This window comes from Lissotriton vulgaris, chromosome 3_1 (genome assembly GCF_964263255.1).
Source record: "Lissotriton vulgaris chromosome 3_1, aLisVul1.2, whole genome shotgun sequence".
NCBI lineage: Eukaryota > Metazoa > Chordata > Amphibia > Caudata > Salamandridae > Lissotriton > Lissotriton vulgaris.
In genome coordinates, this window is record NC_141689.1 from 1,394,333,839 (window position 1) to 1,394,354,844 (window position 21,006).

At 46.0% G+C, this 21,006-nt stretch overlaps 2 protein-coding genes across 3 annotated transcripts in view; one reads left to right on the plus strand and one right to left on the minus strand.

Annotated features, from left to right (window-relative positions):
* The window catches only part of MRPS18C (mitochondrial ribosomal protein S18C), a 181,148-nt gene extending 176,235 nt beyond the window's left edge, over positions 1-4,913 (minus strand). Inside the window, exon 1 of one of the 2 annotated variants that reach the window (XM_086961869.1) lies at positions 4,545-4,913. In XM_086961869.1, the coding sequence (XP_086817995.1) occupies positions 4,545-4,629 (85 nt within the window). In that variant the 5' untranslated portion in view covers positions 4,630-4,913. The remainder of the gene's footprint in view (positions 1-4,544) is intronic. The other variant, XM_086961868.1, reaches the window with a different exon arrangement.
* Positions 4,914-5,354: 441 nt separating this feature from the next.
* HELQ (helicase, POLQ like) overlaps positions 5,355-21,006 on the plus strand; it is a 606,359-nt gene continuing 590,707 nt past the window's right edge. The window contains exon 1 of the mRNA XM_086961870.1: positions 5,355-6,525. Within this exon, the coding sequence (XP_086817996.1) occupies positions 6,388-6,525 (138 nt within the window). The 5' untranslated portion in view covers positions 5,355-6,387. The remainder of the gene's footprint in view (positions 6,526-21,006) is intronic.

A 21,006-nucleotide genomic window follows, 5' to 3' on the forward strand; every position in this document is an offset into this window, starting at 1 on the left:
ATCCTAATGCCTCCGCCTGGCTTCCTCCTTCAGAAGTGGCCGAGTATGTCCAATCTCACATTCAACAGGCTTTCGATAAAGATGTGAGGGCACGTCTCAGATCAGAGTGTCTGCAACCTGACTTAGCAGATAAGGTAGCGGAGACGCCGGAGGTGGATCCTTCTATTCTCACCTATCTTTAAAAGTATTTCAAGGACCCTAAAAAGTATATAAGGTATTGACCGGGCATGAAGGTCATGCCAAGACAAACTTTTAGATTTGACAGGTCCCCTCACTAAGATTTTAGATTTGGGCTTTCGAGCCAAGGAATCCGCAATGGCTATTGATCCTGATGAATTAATTGGATAGGAGCAAAGAGCGGTCTGTCAGCTGGGTAATGCAAACTGCGCTATATCCAGTGAAAGACGTTGTTCAATCCTTCTGAAACTTAATCCAAAACTAGCAGCACTCTCTTCTTCCGAATCGGGTCCTCTAGCTCAAGGTGTTCTCTCGAGTCAACCCTTCTTTAAGGAGCTGACAAAGTTTGTAGCCACTTTTAGTGGTTTGGATAAGGCTCAGGGATCTCTTAAACGTGTTTTCTGCCTGGTTTTTGACAGGGCCGGACGATACAGAGGGCGGTCATTCGGACGTGGTTACAGTCAAGGCGCACCAGCATGGTCAATACCAGCAACACAGAGAAGGTTACCAAGACTCCAACTACAATGGTACCTCCCCTTCTATTCAACCCATTGAGCCAAGAACAGATCCAGAAAGGCTGATATGGTTGACATCAGGGCGGTCATCCCAATTCCAGTACTTCAGGTGAGACTGATTCCATCTACAGAAGTAATGTTGGGGGCAGAATACAGTTTTTTCTGCTCAATTGGCACAAGTTCTTGCAGGATGCATGGATTTTTGAGACAGTACAGGTGTACAAGATATAGTTTTACAATTCCCCCAAGCAGGTTGTTCCTCCACATCAGATGTATTTTTCCCAACAAGAACAGGTCTTCATCTCCGAAGAGAAAGCTTCTCTACTAAAGAAAGAGGCCATAGTGGCAGCGGATCGTCATCCCCGAGGCTTCATCAGCTGCATCTTCCTAGTGGAGAAGAAGGGGGGTGGATCCAGGCTAGTTTTAAATCTAAAGGATTTCAATGGAGGGGTAGTATATCAGCATTTCAAGATGGAGGGTATTCTTCTACGCGATCTTCTTCAGGAAGGGGACTGGATGGTCCGTCTGGACCAGAAAGATGCTTATCTGTCTGTTCCCATTTATGAACCTCATAGTCGTTTTCTCCAGTTCCACTGGCAAGGAGTGTGGTATGAATAGAGAGTCCTTCTCTTCGGCCTCTCGTCAGCACCTTGCTGCTTCACGAAACTTCAGCGTCCAGTGGTAAAATCATGAAGAGCGTGGGGAGTTCGTCGGATGGACAACATCTTCATTATGGCTGATTGTCCTCAACTGGTGAAGTCCCATCTAGAAGGACGATCATTCTGTTGCAGTGTCTCGGTTTTCTTGTAAATCCACAGAAATCGGTCTTAGTTTCCAACTCAATCAATCGAATTTCTGGGTTTTCTGATCGACTCACAGAATTGTCAACTCCTCTTGCCAGCCCAGATAATCAGGTCAATCAAGAGAGAGTTGAGGTTGATTTAACGCAAGCAGAGTGTGTCATTGAGATCTGTAGCCCGGATCGTAGGGCTGTTAGCTTCCTCAAATCAAGAGATCTTCCTGGGTCCCCTTCACTACCGGGCACTTCAACGACTCAAGATTCGACATCCCCAGAAAGGCCTTGGTTACTCAGATCAGATTCCTCTTTCCGGGGAGGCGAGGTTGTAGAGATTGTGGTGGTTGGACCACATGGAAGCCAAGAACGGTCGAGCCCTCTTCGGATGTCCACGGGCGGCCGCTGGTCACAAGAGGAACTTGCGTTGCATTTCAATTGCCTAGAACTTCTGGTAGGATCCTTTGCGATCCGCTGTCTTTCCACCCGAAAGACGAATTGTTGCACACTGCCTCAAATGGACAATGTTTCAGCAGTTTGATGTGTGAACAAGTTAGGGGGGACAAAATCCAGGATTCTAGCGGAGATTGACAAGGACTTTTGTTTTCAGAACAAAATCTCGGTGATTGCGGAGTACTTCCGGGCTGCAACAACAGGATTACCGATTGGTACTTCCGACACCTATGGGATGTCAGCAGCTGGGGACTCCATCCAAAGATTTTCCAGTTGTTGAACCGGCTTTGGGGCCCCTGCAGATAGACCTATTCGTTTCACGTCTCAACAGGCAACTCCCAGCATTTTACAGCTGGCATACAGATCCAGATGCTCTGCCCACGGATGCGTTTTTACAGGACTGGCTGACGTCTCTATGTTATGCCTTCCAGCGGTTTGGGATTCCCAGGGTTCTGGCACAAACCAAACGTTATCACTTAGAGTTGATTCTGATAACTCCACTATTGTGAGTGCAAGCATGGTTCCCAGTACTTCTGGAGATGCTTTGTGCAGTGCTGATCCTCCATCCACAGCGGTGAAAACCGTTGCTGGATCCTCTGAAGGCTCTGCATCCTTTGATAGAATCAGTGCAACTCCTTCTGGTAGCATGGCAGGTTTCAGGGACAGATGGAAGATCAAGGCCTTTCACGACATGCTGACAGATTTATCAGCAAAGTTTGGCCATCCATCACACACAAGCGATATTCCTCGGTTTGGAAACCATGGTGTAGTTGGTGCTCTCAACGGGAGGTGGATCCTGCAACAGCACATGTCTCCTTCATTGTACATTTTCTAGCTTCCATTGCAGCTTCGGGCCTAGCCTATAGAACAGTGAATAATTTCCGGTCTGCCATCTCAGCAGGTCCTGTGTCAGTGGATGACAAACTGGCAGGAGAGCATCCTTTGATTTGTAAACTGCTCAAGGATATCCGGATGGTCAAACCCTCATGTCCCAAATATTCAGGGTTGTGGGATGTGTCCTCCGTTTTGAGATTCTTAGAGGTTGGACTTCCATTAAGTATTTGACAAGAAAACAGCTTTCGGCTAAATTGACTATGCTACTTTGCCTAGTGTCATTCAAAAGGGTCTCAGGTGTCCGTGCTTTAATTCTCGCAGGACGGAGGTTTTCACCAGAGGGTGTAACTTTTATAATTACAAAACGTACCAAGAGTAATACCTTTTCAATAGCTTACCCAGCTTTCCCTAATAATCCTAAACTGTGTGTAGTACAGTCTGTAAAAGATTATGAGGCGAGTACTGCTGAATTTCGGCAGGACATGAGGGGTCAATTGTTAATTGCTCTACAAAAACCCTTTCGCCCAGTGACTCCAGCTACCTTGTCTAGATGGGGGCGCTGGCTCATGGGCGAAGCGGGTACCGATGTTTCAAAATTTGGAGCACATTCAGCTCATGGAACTATGGCATCTAAGGCTTTCTCTGTGGGGGTCAGCTTAGCAGATATTTGCAGCTGATTGGTCATCTGACACAATGTTTAAATCTTTATACTATAAGCCTATTGTGGATTTGGCATCAGTAGCTGTGGCTAGGCTTTAAACAAGCATAATCAGAGCCTCCAGTCTGGACATAGAATTCAAAATGTGTATTGCATATTGTAAATTGCATTGTATGGTTTTGAGAATCTTCAAACACATGTTCCTATGTTTTTACCCTTCCCTTTCTGATGTATTGCTGAGATATCGGTAGGCGAATGATGTTACGGCCCTATACTTTTTAATTTCAGGTGCTGATCTCAAGTAGAGCACGATGATCCACGTTCTTGGAAGGTCTTTGCATTTTTCTCGGAAGTTAAGGCGACACGTTGGTTCAGGATCAAATACTGAAATAAGGATTCCCGGTGGGCTGCACGTCTGCCAGAAGAGGTTCTTCTACGTTCAAGATGGTTCTTCAAGATCATGTTGTTATTCATAGACTTAATAGTTTGATGGTTTGTCAAAGAAGAGGAAGTTGTAATCTGGACTGGAGTTTATATAGAGGTTATTCTCTATGATTAGTTATGTGACACAAAGTGTGATCATAGGTATTGAAGTATTTTTAGTTTGTGTACTTTTATTGGCTGCTGAGAAATTTATCACTACAGAAATGAGAAGCATAATCTTCGCCTCCGTGTCCTTAATAGAATTGAAAATTCTTGTCACATATATTCGCAAATTTTGAATTCCCCTGAAATATTTTTCAAAATCTCCCACTTTCCTGGTCTGAAATGTTGGCATGTATGCCAGCTGAGATTGCCTGTACCAGTAATTAAAGTCAAACCTTACAAGGAATGACAAACCATGAAAAGTAATGCCAGAAGTGGACTGATTCAACCCCCCCCCCTCACCCCCCCCCCCCCCCCCGCTTTATCTCTACTACTTATTGCACTTCCCACTTTCTTTTTTAAACTATTACACTTTTGAATAATTCAGAACAAGAGGAGAACAAAATCAACTAAAGTATATAGCCAGACCTAAAAAAAAAAAAAAATACATTGCACGGACTCCGCACACACCGTTGATCTGCAGACCTGTACATCAACAAAGCCCTAGACCTCTCTAGCACATGCCTACCTGCGTTGGTAGAGGAAGCTGCTGTCCGGCTCACACAGAAACCAAACCGGCTTCTCAATCCGGTCACCAAAGCCATCATCAGCATCCTAGTGTGCCCTCCGCAGCACAGGAAACAGACAGAACAGATGGCCTTCCCAATTAATCGAAGACACACGGACGTCCTCCAAAAAGGACGGAATAACGAAACCAGCCCACGGTTCCTTTAAGACGCCTCGCATTCTGGAGGAGCCGTGTCCTCTTCAGCGGCCATATTAAGGACGGTCAAAAATTCTATAGTCCGTAGTTGTACATTAATAAAACCTGTAAATGCTTTGTTCTTCGGTTTCATCCTCACATGGCGCCACCTTGGGTTCTCCCTGTGCTCTCCCTGTGCTTGCTGGCTTTTACCAGCTGGTACAGGCTGTCAATTGCAAAGTATATGTACATAGGATGACAGCACAATAGCAGACATGTTAGAGTCAGGCAATCCGTTGCATTAATTTCTTCTTGAAGCTCATAGTCAGCACCTATTGAAGCTTCCGTTCTCGACTTATGGGCTTCAGTTTTAGGCATGCAATCGATATGGTTTGTTGCATACTCCTATGAATTGCAACCTTTGGATAGAATTGTTCTCGTTCTGGTCGCCTCATAAAAAGCATTTCAATTAGAGTATTTCAGTGAAGTCTAAATCTGCTCTAAATTTGCCCACGATATTTGATTTGTATTACTGAATTGCCTGTATGGAAAAAAAATCCACATAATCCATAATGGGCGCTACTATTTCACTCAGTTCACTAAGAGCCTCCCATGAAGTCCGTCTTTTGTTTCCTCACTCTTGTGTGCGCTGGTTAATATCTTATTTGAATGTGCAGCTGTGTGTTCGTTCTGGAGTTTCGCTTCCCCGGGTGCAAACCTTGGTAGTGGATGTACCTTAGTAACCCCCCGTCGGAACATGCTTTTCTTTGAAAACTGACCTTAAGGCGTAGATGGTTTTTTGGGAGTGTGTGGTTTATAGGAAGTGGTGGAAGTTGGAAAAGTGTGCCAAAGACCGACATTAATGCTCGTTTTGTCCAACTGCCAGACTGGGGCAACTAGATAGACGCCTCACTCAAAGAACTATTTTAGCACTGATACCTGCTTCGCCACCAGGTAATCAACTAAGTAGAATAACTCCTTTAGAAAAATGTACAAGCAAATTTAAAGTAGTTAAACCTTCTGAAAAGAACCCTAAAACGCCTTCAGGGCAAATCCAGGTGAACCCACCCTAAATCCACATTCGAGGAAGCAGTTCAAACCTTTTAAAAAGGGAAATATCTCTTTAGAGGTGTTCCTTCAAAGTTGGAAGCATTTCTAACTTTCCAGCAAATAAAGAGCAGCCAAAGACCCAGCCGAATGAGAAGAATCCTACTAATCCACCAGCAGCTTCAAACTTTTTTGCAAAAATCACCTTGGAACAGCAAACCTAGACGCGCATCACCACTCTCCAAAGAAGAACCTCGGGGCTTGGGTAATGTGCTGTCGACTCTAGTGCTGACCCATGTCGCTTGAGCATTTGGTAGGGCTGCAGTTGGTGCTTGTCATGCTCCTCTGTTGTAAGTACCCTATTCAGCGATCCTGGTGTCCTAGGGTTTATGGAATGGAGCTTACATTTCCCAAGCACCTGCGCTTGGAAATTATTCACTGACATGTCCCGGATTGTAGTTTCAGGGGGACAGATCACCTTTACCCTGCACCCTGCTATCCCAAATTGCCCAGAAGACAAAACGTTTTGTCCTAGAACCTAACGCTGCTAATTAGAAAGAACAGTGCTCACCTCTCCTGGGACAGCCCCCCCCCCCCTTCTATCTGTACCCGTGTTTAGTCCATGGATGTCGGTGGTCTCCCAAGAGTGCAGCGTCGGGTGACTTCAGTGCGCAAAAGGAGTCTCCCACCGGGACATAGTTACCTTACTCCTGACAGCAAGAAAAGAAGTCCGCGTGCAGAAGATGAATCCCCGGGACAGGTAAACGGGAAAGGGGCTAGTGTTTAAAGGATGGCAAGAGCAGCAGAAATGGCTACATGTGCACTGCGAGATTAATTTTAGAGCTCTCACCGTATTCTGTCATTTCCTGTTCATTACCCCATCTGACTTTGTTGCTTCGTTTGTTCCATTTTTGACTAACTTAATTCATATTTATTTGCGCTCTTCCCGATTTCGTCATCCTTACCTTCTTCACCATCCTTACGTTCTTCTCCTCCAACTGTATTCTAATGTGTTTCGTATACCTCCAAATCACAGATTCTATTCCACCTTTCTAGTGCTAATTATATTGTCTCTCGCTTCTTCTCCTTTATTCACTGGTCCTTATAATTCTACTTTGTACCTTCATTTAATATTTCCCTTTTGTCTGGCATCCCCCAACTTTTCTTTGCATCCTATTTTCAAGAAATAATCCCTTTTCACATCTTCCTCTTTATACTATCTCCATTCTTGCCTCTCTCGTGCCCGTGAAAGCTACCAGAAATCTCTGTATATAATGAACATTGGTCTTCCCTAGAATTTAATGCAGCCCTTAACATGGCCCACGATAGAAACTTTTTTGACACTTGAAAACAGCCTTATACTATTAATTGGTATTTATGTTATCACTGCCCTAACAGTGAAAGCCTGGAGCTCTTCAGCAGGCCACGTGGTCTTGTTTGTACAAGGCACTTAAGCCACTGAACTGTTTCCACGATCCAAATTGTGATGTGCAATAAACATAAGGATCTCTGCAACACCTGTGGAAACCTCCCGAGCTGTCTAATTAGAACTTACCTGCAGGTTGCATGTAATAGTGTCCAGAAAGCACATTATCATTGCCACACAACTGCCATATATTAAGATTCATGTAACAGAAAACAAGTATGTCTATGTGTGTACACGTGTACTACATACTGTGTGCGCTAAAGGGTGCTGTAAAGGGGAATGTTACTTGAGTGTGGGTAAGATTTGAAGTCAAGAATTTGCCTGCAGAAAAGATGGTATGGTATGAATGCTAGCTTCCCAGTGAATTAAGGTGCCAGGAAACTGCTATGAAGCCAAGGTACCCCCTTGATTATTTGAGGTCCAAGAGGAGGGGGGAAAAGCAAAATGCAAACTGAAGCAACATCTTGTCATACCTATCTAATTAGATAGGTCTGACAAGAGGTTGCTTCAGTTTTCATTCAGGTGCCAGGAAAACCAAGGGGCAATGGAGCCAAAGGCAGGCTGATAGGGAGTCTCGTGGATTGTAAAGGTAAGGAGGGTGGAATGGGACGTTGTTAGAGGAGGGTACCTAAAGAAATCTGACTGCCACAGAAGAAGGATCATCAGTGACCTTCGGCTCAAAGCAAAGAAGTGTGGCCTAGCCAGTTGCCTTGATGAAATCAGAGGATTGACTGAGCGAGCCTGTGGGCTGGTTTATTTATTTACAGGCATCTGTAATTGTCTGTAACAGCTGGAAGGAGAGGCTTGGATGGCCTCTGGAAATGGAAAAGAATTTTGGAAGATGACAGAACCCGTAGTATTAGGCCCCTACACCAATCCTTCGTATGCTGTTGGGAGCAGGAAGACCACACCGTATTAGATATATATATATATATATCTATCCCGCTTAGGGCTACATTGAATGCTGCGGCCAGACTGACCACGTGCACAAAAAGAAATGCACATCTTTCCCCAGTCTTAAAATCTCTAAATTGGCTGCCTTTTGAAGCAAGAATACAACTAAAGATCGCCTGCCTGTCCCACAAAGCTCCACATTTTCAATCCCCCAAGTATCTTGTCCAAAAGCTAGAATTATCTGGAGGAGGTAGACCCTCAAGAAGCGCTAACGCCTTCCTCCTGAAACCAGATATTTTGCATAAAGGGAACTTGTCAAAGAGCTTTCTATGGCTCTGCCCTGAGGATCTGGAACTCTCTCCCTCCTGAAGTTCGCAGACTCTCCTCCACGGCTGCTTTATGACTGGAATTAAAATGATTCCTTATGAGCAAGTTCTTACTTTAACTGGTTTGGATCTTCTTCTATACGATACTGGACGTGTCTTGTACTGATTTATTATATATTTTTTCTTTTATTTAATCTTTTCTTCCCCTCCCAGAGCAGCTGTATTGCTTTTATGCACCCTTGTAACTGTCTTGTTGATTTGTATTTGCCGCCTGTACATCCAAGATCAGCTGTAGCTTGGCACCCTTTGTAACTCTCTCGTTGATTTGTATTTGACGCCTGTAAATCCCTGATCATCTTTATTGTGAAACGCTCTGATATCCCTTGGGATCTTGTTCGCGCTATATAAAACTTTTAAAATAAATAAACAGTAGATCTTTACTCTGTTTAGGGTAAACACACTGTAAAGGACAGAATGGCGCTGAAGCAGTCCCTGCCTTCCACACGAGCTTGCTAATACTTTTACTTTTACCTGTCTTCCTCCCCCAAGGCAGGCTACGACCTTCATGGTTTGGATTCTGATGCTTCTGCTGTACTTCTTTTCTCCATTAGATGACCTTGTACAGCTCCTGTATGTTATACCTGTTCTTTGTGTGTTAGAAAAGCTGTACCCGTCTGCCTATGCTGTATGTATACATTGTTAAATGCACTTTACATTTAGCGTTTGGACTCTGGGGTGAGGAAAATGTGTGCCATCTTTTAACTTTTTTCATTTTCTTTGCTTGCTCTCAAACCCTTGAATTTACCTATACCTTCCTTTCGGTCGCCTGTGCCCCTTTACTAGTTTGATATGTGTTCTCTCTAAATACGCTTTTTTTTTCTTACAGTTCTCGTTCAAGTGTTTACGTTGCTTTGTTGCATTTTATAATTATTATATTTTTGTGCCCTTTTCGTTATTCCTGCCTATGCCTTTGACGGATGTGTAGTATATCTACTAAACTTTGGTCCCTGGCTGTTAATGTATTAGAAATTACTTTAAAGCAAGCTATTTAGAATACAACGAAAGTGGCATATTAAAAGGGGTTCTATTAACTTTTTTAATAAATAAAATTAACTTCCGATTTACATACGCTGACAGCAAGCTCTACTGCGTAAGGTCTGTGGTTGGAAGGGTAGTGTTTTAGTAATGAGCCTGTGTAGGACGTGTTTTCATGTTGTGCAGATGAGCACCGGGGTGCGGTTATCATATTATGGAACACAGCTCATGGCTGTGAATTGCGCGTGGGTATGTGAAAGATACACACTCACTGTAGTTTTAGTGAGGACTAAAACATAGAGACAACTGCATAGCACCAGAATAGCTCAGGAGCCCAGTGATTGTATTATGATTGCTTTCATATAGTGCTTGCTACCTGAGGCGAGGCGTCAACACGCTTTTTTGGCGAGTAGCACGCTACTCCGGAACCTATAAAGGATTAATGGTGAATATGTTTAGTGAAATATGGAAGTTAATTGAGTTCTGGATATGTTAGTCTGTTTTTTGGATTGAGAAGGATAGTTGTGAGATCGTGTAGGGAAAAGGTTTTAATTTATATAGCGCTTGCTATCCCTGATGAGGCGCTGAAGCGCTTTTCGGCGAGTAGCACGCTACTCCAGAACCAGAAAAGGATTAGTGATGAATTAGTCTAGGGAAATATGCCATTTCCCCACTCAAAATCATCTGTGCTGTCCACGATGCTATTCTTCTATCCACGCTTTTGTATTGCTTCCCCTCCCCCATCCTAATCAATTTCTATCATAAAAAAATATTTATATTTCCCCTCCTCCTCAAATGCCTTCCCCCGCACCCCCTGCTCCTACTGCTCACTGGGGCCTATCATCCCCTACCCCACTGCCTGATCCACAGTTGCACCCTATCCCAGTCTTAACTATTTTTTACATTTTTTATTCTTTTTTGGGTGATTCCAGAAGCTGCAATTTGCTGCTGTCCTGCTTCTTTCCCCCCAAAAAGTCCTATGGCATACCATGCAAACTTTGTTTCGTTTTCTGCTACAAGCATTCCTGATCTTGACTGGTAAATAAAAACAAAATGCAAAATGTCTGTCACATCATGATGCATGCATGCATATGCATGGTTATTCGTGTGTGGGTATGTGTGGTTATGTAGTGTTGCCATCTCACTGGAGTGAAGACAAATGCAAGTGTATGCATACTCACATTATTTTTGCCAGCTCTGCACATTGGCAAAAAGCATGTTTTTTTTCTTTTTTGCTAATGCTCAACGGCATTGATGCTGTATGCGTGTACACCATAAAAAGGGGATCATTTCAGGAGACCCAGTAATCCATATGGCAGCATGGCCAGACCGAGATGGTGTTGAATGAGTAAGATTTTAGTAAGATTTAGCTTTATTTGCACAATTAATAACCAGCATTGGCAAAGCCAATAGGTCACGATTGTGCAAGAGCTATTGTTTATTGGTTTTATTTGCAGGGTTTTATATAGCGCTGGCTTTGCCAATATGTTTTAGCCATGTTGTTCACCAGCTTGGATATTGTTCAGCATGGCTAAAAGTTAGTGTCCGCGAGCAGAGTGTCCTGTTATGGAGTGGCATAGAGAGTCGTTGAGTAGCATAGAGTGGATTGGCATAAAGTGTTGTGGAGGATCATGGAAGGGGTAGAGATGTAGAGTGGAAGGGCATAGAGTGGAGTGGTATAGAATGTATGGGGTGGTGTAGAGCAGAGTGGAGTACAGTAGAGAGTGTGTAGTGGAGTAGAGAGTGTTGAGTGGAGTATGTTTTTGTAGAATGGTATAGATTGTTATATAGTTGAGTGGCATAGAGTGGAGTAGTGTAGTCGAGTGGAGTGGGGTAGAGTTAAGTAGCGTAAAGTTAAGTAGTGTCATAGAATAGAGTGGAGTAAAGTGGCTTGGAGTGGCATAGAGGGAGTTGCGTAGAACATTGTAGAGTGTCATGGATTAGTGTAGAGTGGAATGGATTAGTGTAGAGTGTCATGGAGTAGTGTAGAGTGGAATGGAGTAGTGTAGAGTGGAATGGAGTAGTGTAGAGTGGAGTGTTGTAGAGTGGGCTTAAGTGAAATGGCATAAAGTACAGTGGTGCAGAGTAGATTGGGTCAGAGTGCTGTGATGTAGAGTGCAATGCTTTTTTAGTAAAGTGGTGTAGAGGGCTTTGGCATAGAGTAGATTGTTTCAGAGTAGAGTGAAGTGGTACAGGTTAAGTTAAGTGGTGTAGGGTAGAGTGCATACATGTAGAGTGGCCTAGAGTGCAGTGGCAAGGAGAACAGTGGTGCAGAGTAGGTTGAAACAAGGAGAGGGAAGAATGGACTGTTTTTTATCCAGGTCCAGCATACACGTTCGTGACTAAAGCTGCACAATATTGGTATGCAGTTCCTAACATAAAATGCAGGGTTTTCTGTGGGGTTTTTTTATGCAGGGGCTCCATAACTGGTATGGAGTCAAAGAAGTGGGGAGAAGAGACTTCTCCTTTCGGAAAAAGACCATCACACACGCACCCAGCTAGGTGTCTTGCTTCATGATCGGGTCTGCTCCTTATCGGGTCGGCGGTGCAATACCCGATCGGCACCCGTGATGGGGCCTTCTTGGCGGAGATCTTTTTGCCGGTGGGTGAGGTGCGTGTTAGGGCCCTAAATCAGTGTAGGTGAAAGGGGAGTGTAAGGGAGTGGGTTAAAATAGGGGAGGTGGTCCACTCAAAACAATTTTTAATGAACGTGGCCCCTACCCTAATTAAAAGTAGAGCAAGATGCGTAGCTTCACTCTAGGATGTGGAGTCTATGCGCTTGTGAAACAAGCATTTACAATGCAATGGTTTTGCCTTTGTTAAAGTTAGAGCTATTGGCATTGCTCTTGACATTTTTTTGATTTATGTTTTTTTTTAACAAATAAATGGCATTGTCATTAACAATAGCAGTGCAGGGCACAGGGAAGGGGGGCGAGGAGAGACAAAGGAGAGCTGCGGGCTCAGGGAAGGGGGGCGAGGAGAGACGAAGGAGAGCTGCGGGCTCTTGTTGTAATGCTTGCATGGATGAGTTGGTGGATGCATGCATGGGTGCATGCATGGATGGGTGTATGGGTGGATGGGTGGATGGATAGATGCATATATACAGCCAATTACTCAACAATTTATGCAATCCACCAACCCATCCAGCCAACAACCCATCTATGCATCCACCCATACAACCATGCATCATGCATACATCCATCCATCATGCATCCATCCACCCACTGTGTCCCGCTCTGACCCCTCTAAATATAACTAATTTTTTCTGTATATAGAGATGACTGTATTCACTGGTATATGCAGTAGACCTTTCTACTCTAACATTCCTATGTGACTCTTGCAGTACATCTATTCATATCCCTTTCATATGTATATAGAAATATAACAAGAATCAACAGTCTCTTTGTGTGACTACATCTAGTACATTTCAATTGTTTTCCTGTTTGTATCTTTTACTTAACGCATGTAAATCAAAGCCCTTAGGTTTGGCAACTGGTTATTATGTAAAGCGCTCTGACACCTTCGGGTAAAGTTCGCGCTACATAAAATCACATTAAATAAAACTTTACCCCACAAATCCAACCATCCATTTTTGCCTAGGCTTACATTTTACGGCCTCGAAGCACACAGAGAAGGGACAGTTTACGAAGTCGAGGCTTTGTAAGGTGCATGGCAGGGGACAGTTTTAGGCGCCAAGGGAGGGTAGGGAGCAGAGTCAGAGTACTTCACGGAGGTAGGGGGCAGTTTTTTATGGTTCAGGGCAGGGGGCTGCGGTACTTTTTGGAGCATGGCCTTATTTTAAAGGGCCCAGTTCAGGTGGAGGAACGTCACAAAACACCAGGCAGACAGAGGGCAGAAGGACACAAAAACGAGGGGAAACAATTATAACTGAGGGCAGATTGGCACAAAAAAACAGGCAGACAGAGGGAAGAAGGATAGACAGAGAGAGGGAGCTATAGGGATTAAGACGGAGAGAGAAGGAGCTAGAGGGAGTAAGACCGAGAGAGAGGGAGCTAGACGGAGCAAGAGAGAGGGAGCAAGACGTATAGAGAGGGAGCTATAGAGAGTAAGACAGAAAGGGAGCTAGAGAGAGCAAGACACAGAGAGAGGGAGCAAGAGGGAGTAACAAAGAGAGAGGAAGCTAGAGGGAGTAAGAGAGAGAGAGAGAGCTAGAGTGAGAAAGACCGAGAGAGAGGGAGCTAGAGGGAGTAAAACAGAGAGAGAGGGAGCTAGACCGAGAGAGGGAGCTAGAGGGAGTAAGATAGAGAGAGAGAGAAGGAGCTAGAGGGAGCTAGAGCGAGCAAGACAGAGAGAGAGGGAGCTAGAGGGAGCAAGGGAGAGAGAGGGAGCAAGGGACCAGGCAAAACCTAAAAACTGGCTCTTCAGGCAGGAATAGTTGGCCCACAAGACCGCTCTCCGCGAGCACAGGGACACCTCTGCTAAGGAGGCTGTGCACTCATGAAATCCTCATTCATTCAAACTAGGATCACGCTCACCCCTGCTATTGACAAATATTCCCCAAGATCACTTACAGCACACACCACTTTACAAACTGGTCCCGCTCTGCCACCCGGGGAAAATCAATAGGAAATCCCCATGCATTTTTGGTTTGAAAAGACTGCAGACATTTGCGTTAAGACCTGCATTTACGATCTAACTTGGCTGTTTTTAGGTCTCGCCTGTCGATGCGCATCGAGCAAGCGAGACTATAGGGGCTCATCGACTCTTTTCTAACTTGCAAGGAATCGTGGCGATTCCTTGCAGTGCCCGTGACTTTTAAGGTCAATGCGCATGCGCATTAAGCTTATGCGCATGCGCATTGACCTTAAAAGTCACGGGCGCGTGCATGTCCGTCTTTGTTTACCCGCTCCTCCCCTCTCCGCCCCCGTTCCGCCCCCTCCCCTTCCCGCCGTGTCGCATTTCTCCTCCCCCCTCCCCTCTCTTCCCTCCGGCTTCTTTTTTTTTTGTTTATTTTACTCGCACCTCTCCCCTCTCCGCCCCCGTTCCGCCCCCTCCCCTTCCCGCCGTGTCGCATTTCTCCTCCCCCCTCCCCTCTCTTCCCTCCGGCTTCTTTTTTTTTGTTTATTTTACTCGCACCTCTCCCCTTCCCGCCGTGTCGCATTTCTCCTCCCCCCTCCCCTCTCTTCCCTCCGGCTTCTTTTTTTTTGTTTATTTTACCCGCCGTGTGACACAGATCCAGCATATACCCTTTCTAAAATACTAACCAGCTACCCCGTTCACTTGTTGTCCTAGGATCGAAGTACATCTCTGGTCTTTTTGCATGTCCCCTACATACATGCACAGGCCGCATGCTAAATCCTGAACTCACCAGCTATCAGCCTCCTCACCACGTCTTCTCTACTATGCTCCTTACGCCAAGGGAGCATCTTCACTACATGATGTCCTTCACAAGCATCCACACGTTGCAGCAACACTTTTCAGCTCTCCGCCCCCGTTCCGCCCCCTCCCCTTCCCGCCGTGTCGCATTTCTCCTCCCCCCTCCCCTCTCTTCCCTCCGGCTTCTTTTTTTTTGTTTATTTTACTCGCACCTCTCCCCTCTCCGCCCCCGTTCCGCCCCCTCCCCTTCCCGCCGTACATTTAAATATCATTGGGAACACGATAAGCAAAGGCGGCTTAGAGGTAAAAGTGATATTAACATCAGTTACGTTGCTCTGGGACGTGAGTTTTAAAGGCGGCTTGGAAATAAAGGTTAATGCTCACTGTGCGTTCTCGCTGCAATTAAGGTGCGAGTGGAGTTAAACTAACTCATTTGTTTAAAATACATTAACACATCGGAGCTCGCAGAGACACTTGCTTAGGAGAGGGTGCTCAAGGACATAGATGTTAAAGGCGGCTTAGAACTAGAGTTTAATGCTGACTCGCCATATATATAAAGGTAACCTGTTTCATTAGGTTACATTTAAATATCTTTGGGAACATGATGAGCAAAGGCGGCTTAAAGCTAAGAGTGGATATTAGCATAAATTAAGCTGCCGAAAGACGTGAGCGTTGAAGGCGGCTTGAAAATAAAAGTTAGTGCTCGCTGTGCGTATTCGCTGCAATTAAGATGCCGTGCGTGGTACTTGGGAAGGCTGCCCATCTATGCACTATCACTGGGTTATTGAAGCTGTTCCTTCTGCAACCGCAAGCACATGCTATCTCGATACACAGTTGTATTTGCGTGCTCACCCCCCCACGCCCTCTTCACTGCTTGAACCGTCCTCCCAACCCCTCTCTCATAGGGATGAGGGATAAAAACCCTCAACACACACTTGCGCTGTTCTGTACAAAATATAATTATCCCAACAACCCCTCACCCTCAATCCCTCACCCTCAACCCCTCACCCACCCTCAACCCCTCACCCACCCTCAACCCCTCACCCTCAATCCCTCACCCACACTCACCCACACTCACCCACACTCACCCTCACTCACCCTCACTCACCTTCACCCTCACTCACCTTCAACCCCTCACCCTCACTCACCCCCAACCCCTCAACCCCTCACCCTCATTCACCCTCACCCTCAACCCCTCACCCTCACTCACCCTCAACGCCTCACCCTCAATCACCCTCAACCCCTCACCCTCACCCACCTTCACTCACCCTCACCCTCACTCACCCTCACTCACACTCACCCTCACCCACCCTCAACCCCTCATCCTCACTCACCCTCAACCCCTCACCCTCACTCACCCTCAACCCCTCACCCTCACTCACCCCCACTCACCCTCAACCCCTCACCCTCAACCCCTCACCCTCACTCACCCTCACCCACCCTCAACCCCTCACCCACCCTCAACCCCTCACCCTCAACCCCTCACCCTCAATCCCTCACCCACACTCACCCACACTCACCCACACTCACCCACACTCACCCACACTCACCCTCACTCACCCTCACTCACCTTCACCCTCACTCACCTTCAACCCCTCACCCTCACTCACCCCCAACCCCTCAACCCCTCACCCTCATTCACCCTCACCCACCCTCAACCCCTCACCCTCACTCACCCTCAACCCCTCAACCCCTCAACCCCTCAACCCCTCACCCTCAACCCCTCACCCTCAATCCCTCACCCACACTCACCCACACTCACCCACACTCACCCACACTCACCCACACTCACCCACACTCACCCACACTCACCCACACTCACCCACACTCACCCACACTCACCCACCCTCACCCACACTCACCCACACACCCTCACTCACACTCACTCACCCACCCTCACCCACCCTCACTCACCCTCACCCTCATGCTAAAGATTTACAAAAAAAACCATTAACAATTCTAAAAGCACTAACTCTAATGCTGCGAGACCTATTGCATTTCTAATGCTTGTTGCAGATTGTTGCACAACAGCTGGATACTTTCTCAGACATTTGATTGCACAGTCATGCTACATGCGATTGTGCCCTTAGGTATTATCCTAAATACAGTTTACATCTACTTATGAACTGTCTGGGTCAGCCAAGAAGTCATCTATGTCTCTTTTTGCATGTGGTCGATACAGCTGGGTTTTTCGTTATATAACTATTTGCATTTAACATATCTCCCCAACCCCCACGAGGCGTAAATCATTTTAGGAATCGTGCCACCAATGGAGTTTGTATGCCTTTTTAGTGATTGTATTAATTTTAATTACAGTTGCACTACACTACATCAGGTGTTCGCAACTACACTTGACAAGTGCTTGAGTCAATTACCAAAGTGGATTAGAACGCGCTTTCACTGCGTGGCGCTGCTTCCGTGTTTGTTTTGCTCTCGGTCCAATTAGGTAGGACTAAACACGGGCATTGGAGATAAAAGGGCAGCGGGAGACGTTCCTACTCATGGCAAATCATAGTATTAATCCCTGGCTCCACAAGTCAACAATTAATTCAGAATAATAACTGTTTGTCTAAAGATGCACAAATGAAACGACCTGTTTTTCACACAAGAAAGTTCTCGTGCTTAAGGGCGAATTTCTTAACTCTACAGTTAATTAACAGCAAGATTATATTGAGCTGTTCTTTGTAAATACAAAACGTTGATAGAGACAAGGGCAAGGAGCAAATTATCTTTGCTTACTTCTTCCTTGTTACAGCCCATAATATCAGTTGTGCCTCGACTTCGAAATTGGAAACCTATGATTTAATTGTATTAGCCTCTGGTTAACTCGACTATCTTGTTTTTTCTTGACTCCAAAGCAGGGAGCATCAATGAAATGCTCCTCCTGAGAGTTGGTCTACATACACTTACAGCCTGTGGTGGCCCCCCCTCTGTTGAGCTAGGGTGTGAGGTGGTTTAGGGGTGCAGCTTTTGAACAATAAAGTTCCTTGAAATGTATTCTCCCATAATGTTGGTAGGTGTGCTGTTTTCCACGAGGAATAGGAGCCCCAACCTAAGAATTGAAGGGAGCCACAAGAACTTCAGGAATGTCATGAAAACTGAACTTTTCAGACTTGCCTTCAACTTAGATCATGGCTTGTATCATTACTTCCGCCTCTTAATAATGCCATGCCGCACTACTTGACCTATTCGTGTACGCTACCAATAGCACTTCTGTTAGAGGAAGTAGCGGAGTGGTGGGAGGGGGATCGGTCGCACGAGTAGTCGACCCCCTGCGGCCGAGCTTCCCCCAAGTTTAAAACGTGCACAACCTATTTGTTGTTCCAATTGTGAAGCGCTCTGATGCCTTCCGGTAAAGTCAGCGCTACATAAAGTTGCATAAATATATAATCTATAAATAAAGCCACATATTCGCCTGAGCATCTTTCTGACTGCACCAAAAATCGACAGGAAGGGGCGGAAGAGAGCGGCTAAAAAAAAATTGCGCAGGGCGTAGTAAAGCCCGGACCTATACATGGTGTAAATGTACTTGCCCTTTTCATTGTTTAAGCGTACATTTTCTTCCGTATAGGGCCATCGGAGTTTCCAATGGAGCTGCTGTGAGGCCACTCTTTACCCCACACCACCTGTTTTAAATCAACAGTAAACATGTAACTGGACCAGGTAAATACCATGACTCAAATAGTTATTTATTCTTGCGGGACAGGTAACAATTTCTGAACTGTTTTGCGGTGGATTTACCCACCCTTTTGGCCACGCGACCCTATCTGTTTGGCTTCCAGAGTGTACCTGCCCTGGCATCGCTTATTTCCCAAACACGAAAAAGAAACTTGTTCTTCGACCGGCGCTGCAAGATCTGTCTCATTTTAGTTTTCAGGGTAAATATTTTGAATTGAGGCAGCCCAAAACAGAACAAGCAAAAAACGACACTAAAGGAGAGACACACATTCGGCCCGTGTTTGACACATGCAGGTGCCAAAGGCTGACAGCTCGCTCTCTCACAGACATTCTAGGAACCACTGATTGACAGGGTCCTCCGCCTGTGTATGTATAGAGGGCGGCGGAGCCAGGGCGGGGCATACCGAGGATGGGCAAATAGAGTGTGGATCAAGTTAGGTCCTGTCCTGTGAAATGGAAAGTGGGTGGTGCTGTGTAGTCGCAGGTGGAGATTTTTCCTCGTGTTTGGAGGGGGGTTGTAAAGGGTTTGGTCGACACCCTGTGCACAGGTGTGCTGGTCAGCAAAAGGCAGCGGCTGGCGTGTTTCCTCTGCGAAAAGCATCTTTCTGACTGCACCAAAAATCGACAGGAAGGGGCGGAAGAGAGCGGCTAAAAAAAAGTGTTTAGGGTGGTTTTGGTGGAAACAAGACTGGGGGGTTGATCTGATTGCTTTGTTGGGGTAGTGCTGTGGTGTTTATGGAGGGCCCGCTCAAGTTACCTTGGCATGGGCTGACATGAGAGCACGTGTAGTGTCCCAGAAGCAGGGACATTCTCTTCAGTGAGACATCCTCGAAAGAAGTCCCGTCCAGCTGACTTGAAGCACCCTGTGCGTGAAGAACCGGAGGCATGGGGGCCACCAGGCAGACCGCATGCCCCCCCCTGCCTGCTCTACCTCGGCAAAGTGTTTCTCATTGTCATCGTGGTACCCACCGCCTCCGGAACCCCGTGACCCTGACCCAGTGATACAGGGAAGGGCACCAACAGTGAAGAGAAAAGAGAAAGAAGTGCGTGCACTCAAAAACGTATAATTGCTCAACACACCAGCAACAGGAGAAGCTGGTGACTGCGTAGTCAGGTAAAGCAAGCAATAAAGCTCGAGAGTATCAGGAATGAAAACCTGACAGTAGCGAACCTACAAAAGCAAAAGGCAAACCCAATTATCAGAACTCTTTCTCGACAAACGCTATCTCTCTCAAAACAAGGGTGCGACCTGAAATCTTACCGAGAGTTTGATCCGCTATCTTGCGTCCACCAAAGCAATGACAACACGCCAGCAACCGCCATCAGCAGCGCGGCGTGAGCACAGATGCCGTTTTATAGAAACTGAAAGAGGACAGCTAACCAAAAGTCATGGGGGCCATGTTGGAATAGTAAAAACGGGTAAAAATACCAATACATGAAATGAAAGGACCATATAATCTCTAAAAGACGTTGTGTGGAGAAAACAAACGTAAAGTGGAAAGACAGAGAAAATAAATAACAAGCATTTGCACGGCAGCCACCTAACTAAAACGTGTCGCACTTACCTGAATAAGTGAGCAGCGGGTCCAGAGCAGGAAGGCAGGTGCCGGCAATGCCGGACCAGATTCAGGGACGTTCCCGAGAATCGGCTTTCGGCTGACGTAGCGTGACGTAGCCAAAAGCCAAAAATTCTCGGGAACGCCCCCGAATCTGGTCCTGCATTGACGGACAAACGTGTCTTCCAATGGCTAGCCTCCATTTATGGAGCTAGCCAATGGAAGACGGGGGCGAATTCCAAGCCCCATACTATACTCATTAGGTTTTCGCCTGTGCGAAAAAGCTGCGCAGAGCGCAGCTTTCGCCAGGCAAACCTAAAAAAGGGGGGTCAACATGTTTCTTGCCCATTAACTTTTTCGTTGGCAATTCATCAGGACCAATAAAAGATCTACCTACACTTTTTGGTAGTGGTCAATGTGGAGATAAAGTGTGGTGAGTGACCACCATTACAGCACCCTAAAAAGTGGTACCTTGTAGATCATAAAAACACAACCCCATTTGGGTCACAATAGTTCGGCATCCGTACCGGCTCATGTAGACACTCATATGTAGTGTTGGTTCTGCTCAGGTCGGGCGCATTGATCCTACAGAGTAGTGCAGAGTAGGTTATTGTGGATTGATGCAGAATGTAGTGGCGTATATTGTTGAGTAGAGTGCAGTGGCGTAAAGTTGTGTGATGCAGTGACAGAGTGCAGTGGCATAGTGAGGTAGTGCAGAGTAGCATAGAGGTCAATGGCGGAGAGTGCAGTCTTGCAGAGGAGAGTGTCTAGAGTGACATAGAGTGCAGTGGTATAGAGTGTTGTAGAGAGCAGTGGCAAAAAGTGCAGTTGTGCAGAGTATAATAGAGTGGCGCAGATGGGGACTTCAACTTAGTACTCCACATACAGTTAGATAGGATGAGCACTAAACTGGAAGGAGAACCAACTGCAGGAAAACTAGAAGGTTTTTCACGAGCACCCTGGGCCGGTGGATGTCTGGAGAACCCTAC